The 21966-nt window shown below is 38.5% G+C and overlaps 1 protein-coding gene across 6 annotated transcripts in view; it reads left to right on the top strand.

Moving 5' to 3' along the window:
* The window catches only part of BANK1 (B cell scaffold protein with ankyrin repeats 1), a 321139-nt gene that overhangs the window by 126440 nt on the left and 172733 nt on the right, over positions 1 to 21966 (top strand). For all 6 annotated transcript variants that reach the window (XM_059887725.1, XM_024993521.2, XM_010805953.3 and 3 more), the window contains one exon: positions 21276 to 21472. In XM_059887725.1, the coding sequence (XP_059743708.1) occupies positions 21276 to 21472 (197 nt within the window). The remainder of the gene's footprint in view (positions 1 to 21275; positions 21473 to 21966) is intronic.

Below are 21966 nucleotides of genomic sequence, written 5' to 3'. Positions count from 1 at the left end.
TATACATATATAAATCAATAGTCTGAACAGATATGCATCTGCTAACAGTTATGCATGGGTTCTGCTCTTTCAGGGATTACATTTTTTCATTTTGCTAAATCTTTGTTTTCTACAGTGACTGCATATTATTTTTATCAAAGAATATACATATACATATATATAAAGGAAAATATGTATAGGAGCTACTATAATAAAAAACCGTACTTCTAAATGGCATCACAAGCTCAGTAGCATGCATTGTTTATTGCTTATTCCTGTGTTTTTTGTTGACACACTGTTTCTAATACAGTTTTATGCTCAGTATGCAAACACAATGATGGAGATGTAATGGTGAATAAGACAGGCATGGCTACAGGACATGAGAGGTCTCCTATAGGTATACTGTAGGGCTGATGAGCAGAGGTTTTCTTCTATAGAGTTTCTGTGCTATTTGAAATAGTTTTATCATCAGGCTGTCAGGCCTGAGGGAAGCAGGAAGAAAAGAATAGGAGCCTTAAGGCACAACTGATTATGATTCACCCAGATGTGCTAGAACGTGCATTATGTGTGGTAAGGCCACATTGTGGGGACAGGGCAATGGTAGGCTGCTTTTGAATAAGTAATCTTGTGAGAATAATCCACATTTATTTTATTTCCCACATATATTTTAACAATACACAGTTCACTTACAAAAGTTAGACATTAAGTTGGGATAGAAAAGGAACATGACATGATCCCTTACTTAAGATACTCATCGTTTAACTGGGAAAACAAGATATTATGTATGTAATCATACTGCGGCTGCTAAGTCGCTTCAGTCGTGTCCGACTCTGTGTGACCCCAGAGACGGCAGCCCACCAGGCTCCCCTGTCCCTGGGATTCTCCAGGCAAGAACACTGGAGTGGGTTGCCATTTCCTTCTCCAGTGCATGAAAGTGAAAAGTGAAAATGAAGTCGCTCAGTCATGTCCGACTCCTAGGGACCCCATGGACTGCAGCCCACCAGGCTCCTCCATCCATAGGATTTTCCAGGCAAAGGTACCGGAGTGGGGTGCCATCGCCTAAAAAATGTACCACACTCCATGAAACTGATTACATTGACAATAGAATTTTAGGGAAAAGCTATATTAGTTTTCAAGATGTGTTTCCTAAAGGAAATAGGATTTTACCTAGATCTTAAATGATGTGTCTCAATGAGAAAAGAGAAAAGAAACAGGAATTCTAAGGAATAGAAAGTGTATGTAAATGTATGAAGATGAAATGATGACACAATTTTTACAAATTCCCTCAGCATTATATTTAAGTCTGTGGAGTTGGAGAGGATAGGATGTCTTTGGTCTCTCATTTAGAGATAAAGAATTCTAGGTAAGTTTGAAAGTGCTTCTTATTGTCTCATTCATGTTGAAGGATCTGAATTTTAGAGTTGGAAAGGATGGAATAGACTTGGTCCTTTATTTTTTTTAGGAAAATGATTCTTTATAGTTTAAATTGAAGCCCTGATAATGTGGATCTGATTCAATGGGTACGGGGAATAGTTAAGCTTCTGCTTTTTAAACAAACTTCCAGGTAAAACTGATGTTGCTGGTTCTCAGACCTTGAGTATCAAGGGTTTAGAGCAGTGGTTCTGAAACTTGGTGCATATTGTAGTTAGCTACAAAGCCTTCAGAACATCCTATGCCCAAGCCACACCCCCAAATTAATAGAGAATCTTTGAGTGGATTCCAGCTATCAGCACTTTTTCAAGTTTTCCAGGTAATTCCAGTGGGCAGCCAACTTCATCAGTCTCAGTTGTTTCACTGTATCAATATTGCAGACCTGCCAAATAATTCATCCTCATATTGATCTTTGACACCGAGAAAATATTACTCTTTATTAAACTTTCTATTTTATTAATTAGAAAGTTAATAACATATGAAAACTTTGAGCCATTATTAGACTGTAATGATTATTTTGTATTTGGAAAAATATTTTTATGAAACAATTGCACTTTTGAAAAGAAGTTAAATATAGTCTAGGATAGTTCAATATAATCTAGGTAATTCATTCAAAAACCATATCATTGAGTATTGCTAGGTGGCAGAAGCAAACATAACATTAGGCCCTAATCCCTAGTGGAAAGTACAAAATAACATAATACAAATTGCATAATAAAATATGCAACATAGACATGAATATGGCTGAATTAATGTTTTGCTTGCCTCATTGACCCTATAATCTTGACTCAGTATCAGCTTCAAAATATCTGATCATTAAGACCTTGAACTTACATTTTCATAATGTTCAGGATGAAAGGATGATAAGATTTGAGAAGTCTTTTATACATGGAATAGAATTAATGATATTTTGTTGAAGAACTTCTATAGAAACACTACTAGAGATATATGTAGCCTAGTTCTACATAGAAAGAAAAATGTTTTCACAAATTAGAAATTACTAATCTTAGTACATCATAAGAAATGCTGGGCTGGAAGAAGCACAAGCTGGAATCAAGATTGCTGGGAGAAATATCAATAACCTCAGATATGCAGATGACACCACCCTTATGGCAGAAAGTGAAGAGGAACTAAAAAGCCTCTTGATGAAAATGAAAGAGGAGAGTGAAAAAGTTGGCTTAAAGCTCAACATTCAGAAAACTAAGATCATGGCATCTGGTCCCATCACTTCATGGGAAATAGATGGGGAAACAGTGGAATCGGTGTCAGACTTTATTTTTCTGGGCTCCAAAATCACTGCAGATGGTGAGTGCAGCCATGAAATTAAAAGACACTTACTCCTTGGAAGGAAAGTTATGACCAACCTGAATAGCATATTGAAAAGCAGAGACATTACTTTGCCAACAAAGGTTTGTCTAGTCAAGGCTATGGTTTTTCCAGTGGTCATGTATGGATGTGAGAGTTGGACTGTGAATAACCCTGTGTACGAGACAGCAAAAGAGACACTGATGTATAGGACAGTCTTATGGACTCTGTTGGAGAGGGAGAGGGTGGGAAGATTTGGGAGAACGGCATTGAAACATGTATAATATCATGTATGAAACGAGTTGCCAGTCCAGGTTCAATGCATGATACTGGATGCTTGGGGCTGGTGCACTGGGACGACCCAGAGGGATGGTATGGGGAGGGAGGAGGGAGGAGGGTTCAGGATGGGGAACAAATGTATACCTGTGGCAGATTCATTTCGATATTTGGCAAAACTAACACAATATTGTAAAGTTTAAAAATAAAATTAAATTTAAAAAAAAAGAATAAAAAAAAAGAAAGAAAGCTGAGTGCCGAAGAATTGATGCTTTTGAACGGTGGTGTTGGATAAGACTCTTGAGAGTCCCCTGGACTGCAAGGAGATTCAACCAGTCCATTCTGAAGGAGACCAGCCCTGGGATTTCTTTGGAAGGAATGATGCTAAAGCTGAAACTCCAAAACTTTGGCCACCTCATGAGAAGAGTTGACTCATTGGAAAAGACCCTGATTCTGGGAGGGTGGGGGCAGGAGGACAAGGGGATGACAGAGGATGAGATGGCTGGATGGCATCACCGACTCAATGGACGTGAGTTTGTTTGAACTCCTGGCGTTGGTGATGGACAGGGAGGCCTGGTGTGCTGTGATTCATGGGGTCGCAAAGAGTCACACACGACTGAGCGACTGAACTGAACTGAACTGAACTGAATCTTACTCCCTGAAAAGAAAATTAGGAACAGAAAGAAGCAATATCGAAGGTATTTTGCAAAAAATATTTTTAAATGTTTTCCCCAAATATGAATTTCACAATGCCTGAAGTTCTGTGTACCTCTTTCAGTTCAGTTCAGTCACTCAGTCGTGTCCGACTCTTTGTGACCCCACTAACCGCAGCACGCCAGGCCTCCCTATCCATCACCAACTGCCGGAGTCCACCCAAACCCATGTCCATTGAGTAGGTGATGCCATCCAACCATCTCATCCTCTGTCGTCCCCTTCTCCTCCTGCCCTCAATCTTTCCCAGCATCAGGATCTTCTCAAATGAGTCGTCTCTTCACATCAGGTGGCCAAAGTATTGGAGTTTCAGCTTCAACATCAGTCCTTCCAATGAACACCCAGGACTGATCTCCTTTAGAATGGACTGGTTGGATCTCCTTGCAGTCCAAGGGACTCTCAAGAGTCTTCTCCAACACCATCATTATAAAGCATCAATTCTTTGGCACTCAGCTTTCTTCACAGTCCAACTCTCACATCCACACATGACCACTGGAAAAACCATAGCCTTGACTGTACGGACCTTTGTTGACAAAGTACTGTCTCTGTTTTTTAATATGCTATCTAGGTTGGTCATAACTTCCCTTCCAAGGAGTAAGCATCTTTTAATTTCTACCTATTTAGTTTTCATTTTAAATCACCTGAATAGAGTATAGGGGCAATGAAGAAATCAACGCAAAAGGAAAGAAATTGGGGAGGTTATTCCTCATTCTGACATGAGAAGTAAAGGTGATAAAAAAATAATTGTAGTCATGTAAACTCTTCAAAGTAGTTACAAATGCATCACTGCTAAAATAAAAACAGGAAATTAGGAACAAATTTACACTTAACACATTATCAAAACTTGTAGTGATTGAGTAAACTGGAGTTTTGGCATATAAATTGCCTGTAATGTTATAGATTCTTCCAGTTCATTTTTTTGATAACACAGCCTCCAAGTATAGGTTTTTTCTTATATCCTCCCAAGAATATCTTTTGCATATTCTCAAGTAAATTTCATGAGCTGATAGTTTTTTTGTTGTTGTTCACTCAGTCATGTCCAACCTCTTTGCAATGTCATGGACTGCAGGACACGAGGCTTCCCTGTTGTTCACTATTTCCCAGAGTTTGCTCAGACCCATGTCTATTGAGTTGATGACACCATCCAACTATCTCATCCTCTGTCGCCCACTTCTCCTCCTTCCCTCAGTCTTTCCCAGCATCAGGGTATTTTCCAGTGAGTGGACAGTTGGCATGAGGTGGTCCAAGTATTGGAACTTCAGCTTCAGCATCAGTCCTTCCAATGAGGGTTCAGGGTTGATTTATTTCCTTTAGGATTGACTGCTTTGATCTCCTTGCTGTCCAAGGGACTCTCAAGAGTCTTCTCCAGCGCCACAGTTCAAAAGCATCAATTGTTAGGCACTCAGCCTTCTTTATAGTCCAGCTCTCACATCCATACGTGACTATTTTTTGTGTATCATTACTAAAAACAAAAATAAACCCTCATGAATTCTTAGCAGTTTAACATACTCTGCGTTATACTAGGTACTCTTCTAGATGCTGAGGGAGGTATAGGAATGTGAGATAAATAAATAAAACCCATACACTCAGAGTGCACCCAAGAAGAGAAAATAAAATCACAAAAATTAGTATCACTAATATAGTGTGTTTTTCTCTACTAATAAGAGCTAATGCTTGCATGTTATGTACTCTGCATTAAGAATAATTCTAAAAACCTCTCATATCATTTAATTCCTCTCAAAAAACCCATGGTAGGTACTATTTTCAAACCTGATTTACAGATGAGGCATTGAGAGTTTCTATCATTTGCTCAAATGGTGGCAAGGCTGGAGTGAATCCAGTCAGCCAGCAGAGGTTATTAACCACTCCTCGGCCACTGCCTCCCTATCCGCTGTGATGAGCTGTGGCTCTCTGAGGCTCAGGAGCCCCAGAGAAAGAGGGACAGTTGGAGTTAGCTTCTCGGGTAGGTGACCTTACTGAAGAGGAAAGGTTATGAATTATTTGTGCTGAATTATTTAAATTTATGGCTTTAATTAATAATTTATAAAGGCAAGTTTGAAATTATCTCAGACACTCTTTATGGTATTTTTTGCAATCCCCAAAACATAGTGATTTTTGTTTCATAGCACATTGTTTCTTCAAATCACCACATTTGCCTCTGAGGGCAAATGCTGTCCTTTAGGAAGGAGCCCTGTCCATTTTGTTCATGAATTTATTCCTAATGCCTAAGAGAGTCTCTAGTACTCGGTAAATATTTACTGTATTAATTTGTTGATGGCAATGAAGCTAACCATAGATTAAAATCAATAAAAACCTGGTAAGCATTAGGTACTCTTGCCTGGAAAATCCCATGGACGGAGGAGCCTAGTAGGCTACAGTCCATAGGGTCGTAAAGAGTCGGACACCACTGAGCAACTTCACTTTCACTTTTCACTTTCATGCATTGGAGAAAGAAATGGCAACCCACTCCAATGTTCTTGCCTGGAGAATCCCAGGGATGGGGAGCCTGGTGGGCTTCCGTCTATGAGGTCGCACAGAGTCAGACACGACTGAAGCGACTTAGCAGCAGCAGCAACCATTAGGTATCATACTAGTATTATTCTTGTTTATAGGAATATAGGGCAGCTTATCTGGCTTCCCAGGCGGTGTTAGTGGTAAAGAAACCGCCTGCCAGTGTAGGGAGACATAAGAGATGTGGGTTCAATCCCTGGGTTTGGGAGATCCCCTGGAGGAGGGCATAGCAACCCACTCCAGTATTCTTACCTGGAGAATCCCATGGACAGAGGAGCTTGGCAAGCTGCAGTCCATAGGGTCACACAGAGTTGGACACGACTAAAGCAACTTAGCCTGCAAACAAGGCAGCTATTTAGAATATCACTTTCTTTTCTTTTCCTTTGTTTTCTATCATCTTCTACCTCTTATCTATGGCATCTGCCATTACCAGAATGAAAAATTGGCACGTGAGCCTTCTGAATGTGCTGCACCGAACTATACAGTGGCTCATGCTCATCGTGTCCGACTCTTTGCGACCCCGTGGACTGTAGTCCTCCAGGCTCCTCTGTCGAGGGGATTTACAAGGCAAGAATACAAGGCAAGATTGCCATTCCCATCTCCTGAACTATCTGTGCTCAAATGATTGAGACACATATGTTCATCTTCTCTGAGCTGACACACAAAAAATGTAGGTTTTTCAGGGTCAAACATAATATGTTTAAATATGTAAGTTTATCACAGGGTTAGGGAAAAGCATAGATACTCTCCATTAGGAACTGGTAACAAGAAATAGTCTCTGTAACATTCACTATTTTTATTAAGAAAAATGAACTCATGGGTTAGCCTTGATTACACACACACACGCGCACACACACACACACACAGCAGAAAGGGGATTTTTTTTCTTTTTTTAATTATAGATTGAATAAGTTAATCCTTAAGGAACCCCCTGTTACTTTTGTAGCTGTTGTACAATTATAATTTTCAAACCTAGAGTTTCTATCCTCTGAAACGCTTGACAGGTCCAGAAATCCCCCAGACCGCTCAACTACTAACCTATCTGGAAACAATATTCATGAAGGGACTCCTTTGCTCTCTGGGTTTTGCCTTTACCAAATGATTACAGAATATCTTTTTAGTGTTACTGCAGGTGTGAATATTCACTGCATTTAGAACTTGTGTTTTTTATGTCTTGTTATAGTTTATTAGAACCACTGCAGCCATTTCCCTCATTGAGTTAGGATTCTCCAGAGAAATGGGATCAAGGGTATGTACCAAGAGAGACACAGTAAAAGGTTTACTTTAGGGAACTGACTCATGTGATTGTGAGGCTAGCAATTCTGAAATCGGCAGGGCAGGCCAACAAGCTGAAACTTCCAGCAGAAGTTGATGTTACAGCCTTGAGTCTGAAGGCAGTCTATAAACTGAATTCTTTCCTCTTTGGTAAACCTCAGTCTTTTCTCCTAGGGCCTTCAACTGATTGGATGAGATTTCCCCACAATATGGAGGGTGATCTGCTTTAAAGTTCCTTATGTAAATATTAATCACACCTAAAAAATACTTTCACAGTAACCTCAAGACTGGTGTTTGACCAACCAACTGCCCACAATAACCAAGACAGTTGACTCATAAAATTAACCATCACACTCACCATCCTTCTACTGTTCAGAGGTCAGCAGCTCTAAAAGACTGTAGTTTACTCACACACATTTAGGGATCCCCCAATAATCTGTTTGAAAAATCTTGGTCAATAGATTTGCAAAGCAGCAGTATCCAGTTGATAGAAAAATTTCTCATAATATCTTATCCTAGTTTAGACAATAAGGATATGCTGGTAGTTTGGTAACAGCTATCATTTGGGTCATATACATAATATTAACTCTTGGTCAAGGAAAAATAGATGTTGCTAAGAGTGTTAAGACATGCTGAATTGTGGAGTTATTACCACTTTCTTGTTTCATGAGAGTGCCTTTTGGTTTAACAACATTTGTTTACTATAGTAAGTGAAATAATTGCCTCCTAATGGTATTCACTGGAGAAGGAAATAACAACCCACTCTTTTATTCTTCCCTGGGAAATCCCATGGACAGAGGAGCCTGGCGGGCTACAGTTCATGGGGTCACCAAAGAGTTGGACATGACTTAGCAACTAAACAGCAACAGCAATAACAAAGATATTCACATCCTAGTCCCTAGATCTGTGAATGTGTTACCTTAAATGATAAAAGAAACTCTGGGACCCTATTTCAGAATACTTCCTCTTCCACAAAAAAAAAAAAAAAAAAAACTGTTCTGTGGTGATTATTAATGTTTAGTGATACAGGAGCTAAGTTTATAACCAATATGCTCCATTCAAAGACACATTTATCTTATATACTTTGCTGCTGCTGCTAAGTCGCTTCAGTCGTGTCCGACTCTGTGTGACCCCAGAGATGGCAGCCCACCAGGCCCCCCTGGTCCCTGGATTCTCCAGGCAAGAACACTGGAGTGGGTTGCCATTTCCTTCTCCAATGCATGAAAGTGAAAAGTGAAAGTGAAGTCGCTCAGTTGTGTCCGACTCCTAGCAACCCCATGGACTGCAGTCTACCAGGCTCCTCCATCCATGGGATTTTCTAGGCAAGAGTACTGGAGTGGGGTGCCATTGCCCTCTCTTCTTATATACTTTAATGCCATATAATTGTATTGCCAGCAGCTACCCCATCAACACTCCTGCTTGGACTTCTCCATGACAATGAAATGTTACCTTCTTTAATGAATACCCCTTCTCTTCTACCTCATAAGTTTGTAGCCATAAAGCTGAATATTATCTTAAATCCAACTCTTTCCTTAGGAGCCTGAACAGCCTTTTCTTTTGAGTGTCTAATATCTCAGTCCTTGTGTATTTTTACTGCCACCTCTCTAATTCATTCAGGCCATCAGTTATTCCTCCTTCCTTCTGAAAAAGCTTCCTAGCAGGTTTCTCTAAAATATTTTACCTTTCTTTCCAGCCATCCTACATGTAGATGCTTCCCTAATCATTCTCATATTTAATTTATATTCTGCCCATCCACTACATATGACGATATTCCCAAAGCTCTAACCAGCCCTTTTATTGCCCAAATTTCCAAGATTACTTTCCTGCCTTAATTCACTTTTATTATCAAAATTATTTAATATTTTTTCAATAATAAATCAAGTTCTCAATACTATAAGAAGTCCTCAAAAAATACCAAATGCTCCTAACAAAATCTCACACATTTGTCAGATATGTTGATTTACTACTTGGTAGCACACATTCTAGTAAAGTAATGCTCAAAATTCTCCAAGCCAGGCTTCAGCGGTACATGAACCGTGAACTTCCAGATGTTCAAGCTGGTTTTAGAAAAGGCAGAGGAACCAGAGATCAAATTGTCGACATCTGCTGGATCATGGAAAAAGCAAGAGAGTTCCAGAAAAATGTCTATTTCTGCTTTATCGACTATGCCAAAGCCTTTGACTGTGTGGATCACAATAAACTGTGGAAAATTCTGAAAGAGATGGGAATACCAGACCACCTGATCTGCTTCTTGAGAAATTTGTATGCAGGTCAGGAAGCAACAGTTAGAACTGGACATGGAACAACAGACTGGTTCCAAATAGGAAAAAGAGTACATCAAGGCTGTATATTGTCACCCTGCTTATTTAACTTATATGCAGAGTGTATCATGAGAAACGCTGGACTGGAAGAAACGTAAGCTGGAATCAGATTTCCAGGAAAAATATCAATAACCTCAGATATGCAGATGACAGCACCCTTATGGCAGAAAGTGAAGAGGAACTCAAAAGCCTCTTGATGAAAGTGGACGAGGAGAGTGAAAAAGTTGGCTTAAAGCTCAACATTCAGAAAACGAAGATCATGGCATCCAGGTCCCATCACTTCATGGGAAATAGATGGGGAAACAGTGGAAACAGTGTCAGACTTTATTTTTTGGGGCTCCAAAATCACTGCAGATGGTGATTGCAGCCATGAAATTAAAAGACACTTACTCCTTGGAAGGAAAGTTATGACCAACCTAGATACCATATTCAAAAGCAGAGATATTACTTTGCCAACAAAGGTCCATCTAGTCAAGGCTATAGTTTCTCGAGTAGTCACGTATGGATGTGAGAGTTGGACTGTCAAGAAAGCTGAGCGCCGAAGAATTGATGCTTTTGAACTGTGGTGTTGGAGAAGATTCTTGAGAGTCCCTTGGACTGCAAGGAGATCCAACCAGTCCATTCTAAAGGAGATCAGTCCTGGGTGTTCTTTGGAAGGAACGATGCTAAAGCTGAAACTCCAATACTTTGGCCACCTCATGCGAAGAGTTGACTCATTGGAAAAGACTCTAATTCTGGGAGGGATTGGGGGCAGGAGGAGAAGGGGACGACAGAGGATGAGATGGCTGGATGGCATCACTGACTTGATGGACATGAGTTTGAGTGAACTCTGGGAGTTGGTGATGGACAGGGAGGCCTGACGTGCTGCAATTCATGGGGTCGCAAAGAGTCTGACACGACTGAGCGACTGAACTGAACTGAACTGAGCACACATTCTTTGGCTTTCTGTGTGAAACCCATACAAAGGACAGTGGGTAACTTTCTACCTGGAAGCCATGTCCTGGAGGTAGAGTAACTAGACATTTGATCCCAACCCAGCCCATCTTGTTTCCATACTCTTAGTGTTCCAAGTTTCCTGGATCTTTCTAGACTCTCTTGGCTTATTTCTAGGTTCTTGGTCCCTTTGCTGTTCAGAATCAGAAGCAAACATACTTGTAATTTTCAAAAGATATTTTTTAAATGAACATAGGAACAAAATACAATCGCACATGCATATACATAAAGTTTCTAGAGAGATAACAAACTGCACCAAAGAACTTTTATATTCCATTATTACCCTTGTTCACTTAATTTATGGTATCAAGATTCTAGAAATACAGTAATCTCGGTGGTATTACTTTTTGTCTGCAATTCTAAATAGGTTATGTCTACTCTTTCAACAGGATAGGAAGAGTAACGCCTCATATGTTGCATATGTGCTCCTCCAAAGTGATCAGATTCTTAAACCCAGTCATGCACTGTCTTATAGATCCACAGAAATAGTAACATTTCATCTGACTCCAAACCCTATGATGAAAGGAATAAGAATGGAAATCATTACCTTTATTCAACTTTGCAAATATCATCCTTATCACCTTAGTTGGTATCTGATTAGCATCCACAGAAAATTACCCTAAAACTATCTGTGGCATGGCCTCCAGCCCAGAAGAGTATCCTAAGTCCTACAATTCTGACCCCAAACTTATAATTTTATAAATGAGAAATAGAGGTCCAGGGAAGTGACAGAACTTTCATAAGTACCACAGATTTAGTGGCTGAGCTGAAATTAGAAGGCAGATCCCCTGACTTTTTATCTTCTCTGGTGTGTGCTTCATTGTTTTGTCCATCACACATTGAGGGAATAAAGATTTACTATTCCAGATAATGATTTAAGAGAACAGAGGATTACATGCATGCACTTCCAGTTTGTGTATGCATCTTACTTAAAAATTTTAAAGCAAACCCTGGGCATATTCCCATTTTATTATTCTGGGAAGCTAAGTTAATCTTTTGAAAGCTTTGGTTTGAGAACTTCAATCTAATTATTGGCCATCTTTTATAGGGATTATCTTGAACTGTTAGAAATGGCTCAGCCTAAATAAATATGTGACTTGATTTCTTTACTAGCTTCCAGGTCATCTCTTTATTTTTATTTCCAAAGCTAATGAAATTGAATTTTTGTTGGAAAATTCCTCTACCAGACATTTAATTCTGTTCCTCTAAAATTACCATTTGAAAGACATTGGTTGAAACAACTGAAAACTGAAAATTTGTCAGGAAAAAAAGTTAAAAGCAATTTGGCCACACCCTAGTGTGAGTTATGGCTTTTTTAACTTATACCTTGAAGGAAAAAAAGTGGAAGCAGTAACAGATTTTATTTTCTCGGTCTCCAAAATCACTATTGACAGTGCCTGTGGCCATGAAATTAAAAGACTCTTGCTCCATGGAAGGAAGGCTATGGCAAACCTAGATTGCTTATTAGAAAGCAAAGTCATCACTTTGCCAAAAAAGGTCCATTTAGTCAAAGCTATGGTTTTTCTGGTAGTCATGTATGGATGTGAAGTGAAAGTTGCTCAGTCGTGTCCAATTCTTTGCGACCCCATGGACTATACAGTCCATGGAATTCTCCAGGCCAGAATACTGGAGTGGGTAGCCATTCCCTTCTCCAGGGGATCTTTCCAACCCAGGTATCAAACCCAGGTCTCTCCCATTGCAGGTGGATTCTTTACCAGCTGAGCCACCAGAGAAGCCCAAGAATACTAGAGTGGGTAGCCTATCATTCTCCAGCGGATCTTCCCAACCCAGGAATTGAACCAGGGTCTCTTGCATTGTACGTGGATTCTTTACCAACTGAGCTCCCAGGGAAGCCCATATGTATGTGAGATGGACTATAAAGAAGACTGAGCACTGAAGAATTGATGCTTTTGAGCTGTGATGCTGGAGAAGACTCTTGAGAGTCCCTTAGACTGCAAGGAGATTAAACCAGTCATGCCTAAAGGAAATCAACCCTGATTATTCATTGGAAGGACTGATGCTGAAGCTCAAGCTCCAATACTCTGACCTCCTGATGTGAAGAGCCGACTTACTGGAAAAGACACTAATGCTGGGAAAGATTGAAGGCAAAAAGGAGAAAGGAGTGGCAGAGGATGAAATGCTTACACAGTATCACCTAAATGGACATGAATTTGAGTGAACTCTGGAAGATAGTGAAGGACAGAGAAGCCTGGCCTGCTGCTGTTTGTGGGGTCACAGAGTTGGACATGATTTAGCAAATGAACAACAACAATAGAACAAAGAATCTTGATTAAATGAAAATTGCCATGAAATGAAATAGATGTATATTACAGATTAAGTACACTCTAAAAGTTTTTTAAAATATCTTCTTAAGGAATCTATTATTTTAATCTAATAGGTGAGATAAACAAACTATTTATAAAACAAATGCTGTGAATTTAAGAAATGATAAGCTTAAGGTCTTTAGGTCTCATAGGACTTTGGCTTCTGATTAAGATGTACAACAACATAAGAGTCTACTATTCTTACTGTGATAGGAAGAATAAGCAAGATGATCTTCAAAACCATAGTAGCCTTTTTAAATACAGCAGAAAATGAATGACAAAAGAAATCTGAACGAACTAAGTTCCAGGAAAGAACAAGTCCTTCACGATAGAGAAGCAACTCGTAACTTCCTTCATCCCTTACAGAGCAAAAAGATAATAACTCACTATAGATGAGGAGTAAAGAAAAACCAGCTGAATATTTAGCAAATATATAATGGCTGCACTTAAGCTAGTGTGATGAATGAAAATCCCAAAGGGCCCCAGTTACAGAGTGGGTCTGCATCACCCACTAACTCTTTTGTAGGTTGTCTTACGTGCACAAAGTTAGTATGTCAATTCTGGAGGCGGGTAGTAGGTCAAGAAAGACCCTTAAAATACCTGAGGACCACTTGTTCGGTCTCTCAGTTGTGTCTGACTCTTTGAGAGCCCATGGACTGCAGCACTCCAGGCTCCCCTGTCCTTCCCGATTTCCCACAGTTCACTCAAATTCATGTCCATTAAGTCAGAGAAGCTGTCTAACCATCTCATTCTCTGCCACACCCTTCTTTTTTTGCTTGCACTTTTCCCCAGCATCTTTTCCAATGGATCTTTCCAATTGGATCTTTTCCAATGAATTGGCTCTTTGCATCTGGTGGCCAGAGTATCAGAGCTTGAGCTTCAGCATCAGTCCTTCCAATGAGTATTCAGGGTTGATTTCCTTTAGGATTCAGTGATTGGTTTGATCTCCTTGCAGACTCCTTGCAGGACTCTCAAGAGTATTCTCTAGCACTGCAGTTCAAAAGCATCAATTCTTTGGTGCTCAGCCTTCTTTATGGTCCAACTCTCACATCTCTACATGACTACTAGAAAAACCATAACTTTGACTAGATGGGCCTTTGTCAGTAAAGTGATGTCCCTGTTTTTTAATATGCTGTCTAGGTTTGTCATAACTTTCCTTCCAAGGTGCAAGTGCCTTTTAATTTCATGGCTGCAGTTGCCATCCGTGCTGATTTTGGAATCCAAGAATATAAAGTCTGTCACTGTTTCCACTTTTCCCCCTTCTATTTGCCATGAAGGGATGGGACCAGATGCTATGACCTTAGTTTTCTGAATGTTGCATGTTAAGCCAGCTTTTTCACTCTCTTCTTTCACCCTCATCAAGAGACTCTTCAGTTCTTCTTTACTTTCTGTCATTACAGTGTTACCATCTGGGTATCTGAGGTTGTTGATATTTCTCCTGGCAATCTTGATTTTAACTTGTGATTCATCCAGTCTGGCATTTCACATGATATACTCTACATATATGCTAAATAAACGGGGTGACAATATACAGCATTGACATACTTCTTTTCCAATTTGGAACCAGTCAGCTTTTCCATGTCTGACTCTAACTGTTGCTTTTTTACTTGCATACAGGTTTCTCAGGAGACAAGTAAGGTGGTGGTCTGGTATTCCCATCTCTAAGAATTTTCTACAGTTTGTTGTGATTCACACAATCAAAGGCTTTAGCGTAGTCAATGAAGCAGAAGTCAGTGTTTTTCTGGAATTCCCTTGTTTTCTCTGTGATCCAACAAATGTTGGCAGTTTGATCTCTGGTTTCTCTGCCTTTTCTAAGTCCTTCTTGTACATATGGAAGTTCTCAGTTCTTGGACCACTGCTGCTGCTGCTAAGTCGCTTCAGTCGTGTCCAACTCTGTGCGACCCGACCCCATAGACGGCAGCCCACCAGGCTCTCCCGTCCCTGGGATTCTCGAGGCAAGAACACTGGAGTGGGTTGCCATTTCCTTCTCCAATGCATGAAAGTGAAAAGTGAAAGGGAAGTCGCTCAGTCGTATCCGACTCTCCGCGACCCCATGGACCTCAGCCCACCAGGCTCCTCCTTCCATGGGGTTTTCTAGGCAAGAGGACTGGAGTGGGGTGCCATTGGGCCACTAGTGGCTGCTAAAGAGCAGGAGTGGGACAGAGTTGCTGAAACAAATTCCATCAAAGCTTTTATTGTATGGAAAGCAGCAGCAAACAGATTCTAAATATGGAGAGTTGTAAAAGTGAAATAATATCCCCTATTTGGGAGAGTAAGGAATCTACCTTAACTGGGTGTATACAGAGGCTGCACAAAATCTGAGTGAGATATTCTGATGTGAAAACTTCTGGAGGCAGAACTTGAGAGGAAAAAGAACCATCCAGTTACCCAAGGGCTGACAGCCAGTCTGTAAAGCAACAGAGATTTCTTGAGTCTCACCGAAGCTTAGATCCCAAGCTGTGCAAGAAAGTTAGGGTTCTGCCCTCAAAGTATTTGAAGCCAGTGATTAACTAAATCTAAGTGAAGTCACAAAAAAAAATGACGAAGTTCAGCTCATCTACAGATTAGTTTGAGTCCGCTTTCAAGTCTAGTTGTCTGACTGAAGAAAGGGTGTGCCTTTTCTTGGGGTAGATATTATTTACTTTGATCCTTTAGGTATATTGTTCAGCACCAGATATTAAATTACAAGAAATACAAAGAAGGAATTAAAGATGACCTGTGGTCAAGAGAAGATAGTCATTAGAGGCAAACATAGAAATGCTCCAGATGTTGAAATGATCAAGTAGGAACGTTAACATAATTACGATATGTATGTTACAGAATCTATTGTAAAATGGTACAAATGCATGAAGAGATGGAAATTTAATCAGAGCAATGGAAATTATAATTTAAAAAAAGGAAATTCTAGAAACATATAATATCAGAAAAATTTTGGATATTAGATGGGCATAATTGTAGGAAAAAAGAAAAGAATCAGTTTACTTGAAGACAGTCATAATAAATTATTCAAACTGAAAAAGATGAAAAATCCAGAGTCTAAGTAAAGCCTTAAAAGAAGAACAAACTCAGTTCATCTACTCAGTTTTGACTCGAGGTCTATGGGATAATACTACATATTAAGCATATGTGTAATTGAATTCTCAGAGTAAAGAGAGAGAATGAGCAGAAAAATATTTGAAGAACTAAAGGCTGGGGAATGATCCAAAATTGATGAATGGCATTAAACCATAGATTCAATAATACCTGTAACCCCCTAGCAGAATATATACAAAAATTTTATACCTACTCACCCCAGAGTTAAACTGATAAAAATCAAAGATAAAGAGAAAATCTTAAAAGTAGCTGGGGTAGGAGTTGAGGTGGGGATGTGTGTATTGAGGAAAGCACATGCCATACTGGAAAACAATAAGAATTACACCTGACTTCTGGCTCAGAGATTAAAGCGTCTGCCTCCAATGCGGGAGACCCGGGTTCAATCCCTGGGTTCGATCCCTGGGTTGGGAAGATCCCCCGGAGAAGGAAATGGCAAGCCACTCCAGTATTCTTGCCTGGAGAATCCCATGGTTGGAGGAGCCTGGTGGGCTACAGTCCATGGGGTCCCAAAGAGTCAGACACGACTGAGCGATTTCACTCTCATCAGAAATAGAGAAGAGAATGGAATGCAAGAGTATATACTGTATGATTTCAGTTGTGTAAAATATCAGATGAAATAAAACTCATCTGTTTAGATAAAAGTTAGACAGTAGTTGCCTCAGAAGTGGAGAATTGACTTGAACGAAAAAGAAGGGAACTTGCGATGGTGATTAGTTTCTTCAGCTTGTTTTGGATGATGGTTATATAGATATGTATAACTGTCAAAACTCCTGAAACTCGTGATCAGTGAAATTACACTTCTATAATTTTTCAAAAGCAATCAAAACATAAATATCTGTAAGCAAAAACATTAGTAATCATGTGGTCTAGAATAAAGTTAAGCACTGAAGAAGAGCAAGGGATAGATTGCAATAATCTCCTGAGTCACTGATACATTCTTTGATCAGCACTCATTCTCTGACGGCATCTCAGGTGGCTCAGTAATAAAGAATCCACCTACCAATGCAGGTGACTTAAGAGACACAGGTTTGATCCCTGGGTTGGGAAAATCCCCTGGAGTAGGAAATGGCAACCCACTCCAGTAGTCTTGCCTGGAGAATCCCATGGACAGAGGAGCCTGGTGGGCTACAGTCTATGGGGCCACAAAGAGTCAGACATAACTTAGCGACTGACCATGCATGTGTGCATTCTCTACACTGAGTGAATGCCCAGGAGAGAAGATAGGCTCACCCAACAAGATTTGTTTGTTTTTTTAAGATAAAGAACTTTCTTATCTTACACTGTTACAAATGTGCTTGTATGGTACACAGAGCAATTCATTCTTGTCTCAAATTCTTCTAGTAATCAAATCAAGGTAAAATATAAAAAGTATGATTTTATAAAAAGCATGATACCAGAAAACCCAAACTATTTCTTAGCATAATTATGCCTTTATTGACATGAATACCTTTATTCATATATAAATATAATATGTATACTGAGATAATAATATATACACATACATTAAGTATATTTAACTTAATGTCCTGAAAAATAATGCTAGAGGTCATGATCTAATTAGTATTAAAACAACTAATATTACTCCTACAAAACATTTTAATCCTTTGAAATGTTAACTCTACCATATATTAATTTAAAAAAAAACTTAAATTAGAAAATTTCTAATTATTGGTCATGTACCTTAGCAAGCTGAGCATTTCTTACGTAATGAAACTAAGCAGCAGAAATAACCTCATCCAGGACCATGAAAGGGATGGCTGTAATGATCACATTGGGGCAGGTTTCAAAAAGATCCACCATTTAAAAAGTGGAGTCAGTCTCTTAGGATGATAACTAGTTGAAATAGTGAAAAGAATTTGTGATCATAAGATTGGGACAAAGGTGAGTTAGGACAAGGCAGCTTTAAACCATTTGATGCAAAAGAGAGAAAGAAAAGGAAACTAAGACTCTTGTGGGCACTTTTTAGAATATGTTGTCATTTAATTATGTCAATAGCCCTACAAACTTGGATGCTAAAATACTGAGATGCTGAAATACAGCTAGGCTCGAATACTGAGTGGCTTGCTGAAACTTCACACAGTGAACATATGGCAAAGCCAGCTGATTCTAAGCCCGCACTTTCATAAGGATCATATTCTGTATAGCCCAAGGGATATGAAGAGCAGGTAATTTAGAGGAAATACATTTCACCTCAACAGAAGTAAAAATGTCTAATGATCAGTGTTGTCTAATCAAGAAACAGGTGCCTTAGAAAGTAGAAAACACTCGATCATTAGGGCTATTCAGGCAGTACGTGGAAGATCATCTCTTATAGACTGCAGGAAGGCAATTCTCTTACTGGGTAGGAAACTGGAAAGATGACTTCCAAAGCTTTTTCATGTTTATAAGCTTGCAAAGCCTTCTAGTAGGTTAGTGGGTTTTCAGCTACAACTAAAAATGAAATAAAGAAATGGAAAATAAAGGAACCAGCCTACAAACCTGTAGTCCCATTTAGTATACGCAGCATAATCTTAAATCAGCAGAACTTCTTCCTTTTATGTGCCAGAAAACATAGAATATCAAAACTGCCAAGAAATGAGCCCTGAAAAACCATGTACACTTGGTCACTGTCTTTTTTATTCTTCCTGGTATATAAAAAGAGAGATTCTTAATAAAGTTTATCATAGTTGTTTCTAATACTATATCACCTTAAACTTGAGAAATTTACAAACAGGTTAAAAGGTGAATGTATTTGTACACTGATTAAACACTTATTTAATGAAAATAATATTTTGTGCTGCAATAACTGTGATTTAAAAGTATACCAGAATAGCAATATGCAGGAACAATGCATAAGGCATTGACTGGCAAGTAATGATGGTATAACAGAAAACATGACCAAGGGCATGTAAAAACTCTGACATAATGCAAATATTTTTCTTTACTAACTTTGGTTTGGTTTAATTATAGCAGAAAATTATTTTATCGTTTATTTAAATGAAAATAAATAGAAAATTGCATCTTAACTCCTTTTTAAGAAAATACATTATTTTTAGTTTGAAAATTGCTACCTACCTTGAAGAGTTTCAGCTATTATAAGCTCATCTTTATAAAATACTTGATAATTTTTTGCTCACTGCACACCATACAAGAAGGGACCAGTGCTTTTGTCATTGAAATTCAATCATAGATCTACCTATAGCCATTTAGTTCTAACACATTTTGAAGGATAAAATATTTCCTTACCAGAAGTCTTTAACATATCCTAAAGGTTTTTGTTTTGTTGTGTTTCCTGGTTAAACATACAAACCAAAAAATGAAATGATTTATTTAGCCCTCAAACACCCACACACCCAAGTGAACTGAAAGCACCAAGTTTAAATCCCCTCTCTCTTCCTTTTTTTTTTTTTTTTTGGTCTACAAAATGGCAAAGAGATAAATGAGGCCAGATTCACAATTTTCCAAAACATTATGAGGTGGCTGTTTTCACTGCTTCAGAATTTTGCTGAAAGATAATTGACTTCTGCTTTGATGGTTTTGTTTCTGTTACTATAAATCTTCACATTGCTTGCTTCTAATAATGCCACAGCTATTAAAGTAAGGTGATGTGTAATTTCTATAACACAGTTTTTCTAGCAAGGTGTGAAAGTATAGAATAACAATAAACCACCACTCAGCAGTTTGTGTATGTGTGTGTGTTATCGTTGGGGTAGAAGTTTGCATTCATCATCTTATAGTTATGCATAATTAATACATGTCTTCTAACTAATATGTAATTAGGAAATTCAAACTCCAAAACATTGACATGAAACCTACAAAATCCTAATGGAAAATTCCATACTGAAGATTTTTATAAAAGTGCCTACCTGTATTTGCTATTGCAGTTACTTTTTTTTTTTTTTGTACACAAATGTTTATTTCTCAATTAAACATTCCCTTTAAACACAAGGAATGAATTCTAAATCTTCATAAACATGAATTAAAAATGAAAGCCCTCCAGTATAGTGTGTGTAATCACTTTGTTCTTGGTCACTACTGGCGTTTACTGCTTACCATCAAAAACAAAGGTTATTTAAAAATCATGCTACTGGATTTCTAGCTCTTTATCTATGACCAGTTCTACGCTGATCTGCAATGTTTAAAAGTTTACATCACCAAATCAAAGCAAGTTTAAGGTGTGAAACAGCTGTGCATTAAACACAAAATAAACAATAAAGTTACAAGATATAGTCAAGTTCATAACGAATATAGGTGTTCTTAACTATGTATGGCCCAATGTGTTCGAGACATCTCCCCATGTAATTCAGGCAGTTATGGGGGCCCTGGAGGGTCTGAGAGTTGCGATTGGACCATGTAGAATGCTACAGTATTGTTTACAGGGCTTGTTTCACCCAGCCCAGAAAGTCAGAGATGTGTATTGGAAAATTTACAACTCCGTCTACATTGGTTCACAGGATGCTCTCATAGCACATTACCCAAGAATCTGCAGTTGCTTTTTGAAAGAAAAAAACTCATACAGTAATCTAACATAACCCTTCCTGGAATTTCATGTTCATTTCAACTTCAAAAGGAAACAAAGTAGACATGGAAGTAAAAAACACAAAAAAGATCTTATAGAGGAATTCATTTGTTATTTAAGTATTTGGTTAATACTGAAATACATTGAAAAGAAGTTTTTACAGTGTAATGTTTTTGTTTTGTTTTACATTTGAGACTGATATGGCTTTCTATATTAAACTTACCATACAAGTAAGGTAGAGGCACTAATGCTAGTGAGAATATTGATGTATGCTTGATTTAAGATAAGGAATAGAAAGGGGAGAGTCTACACTGCTAAACCATTGATGGTTTCTTATTTGCTGACTCTACAAGTCAGCAAAGCTTTGTGGGTATTATTTTTTTGGGGGGGGTGTGATCTTTTTTTTTTTTTTTTTACTTTACAATATTGTATTGGTTTTGCCATACATCAACATGAATCTGCCACAGGTGTACACATGTTCCCAATAGATTGTGTCTGACTTTTTCTTATATGGTTCCAAATGTGATGAAAAAAATTATTCTGTTTTGCTTATTTCAGATTCTTATTTCAAAGAACTTCCAACTCTTCTCCACTGTGCGGCAAAATTTGGGTTAAAGAACTTGGCTATTCATTTGCTTCAATGTTCAGGAGCAACCAGGGCATCTAAGATAAAAAATTTGGAAGGTTCAGATCCAGCACATATTGCTGAAAGGCATGGTCACAAAGAACTCAAGAAAATCTTTGAAGACTTTTCAGTAAGTTGTTTTTTTCCATTTTATCTTGAAAACTGTTAAAATTAGTGTGTTTGTACATGGGCATTGCTCTTTTGACAGTGATGCTACTATACGGCTAGTCTGTAGTGTCTGCTGGTTCTGAGTCATTGGTGGTCTTAAGCGTTTTGCAAGATTAGTCCACTTGTTTTAATATTGCCATGAACCAGCTCTGATTACATACTCCCACCCCTAAATAACCCTTTGTGAAACTTATCTGGCCTTTCTGGCTTCCAAATAACCTGTTAGCTGTTGTTAACCTGTTAACAATACCTGTTCACTATTGGAAAGGAGTTGATACAAAGGAAATGAAGACCCGTTACCTTTAGTCTTTTGTTCAAAAGTCTTAAGTAAGACAGTATTAGGCCCATGAAATGAGATAAATATTCATTATGTTAAAGGAATACATTTTGATAACCATTCAAAAAGTCTATCCAATAAAAAGCTAACTCGTGTTGCTTAAGTTTCTTTCTGGGATG

This window comes from Bos taurus, chromosome 6 (genome assembly GCF_002263795.3).
Source record: "Bos taurus isolate L1 Dominette 01449 registration number 42190680 breed Hereford chromosome 6, ARS-UCD2.0, whole genome shotgun sequence".
Taxonomy (NCBI): Eukaryota; Metazoa; Chordata; class Mammalia; order Artiodactyla; family Bovidae; genus Bos; species Bos taurus.
Note: the sequence above shows the minus strand (reverse complement) of the source record. Positions and strands in the feature narration are given on the sequence as shown.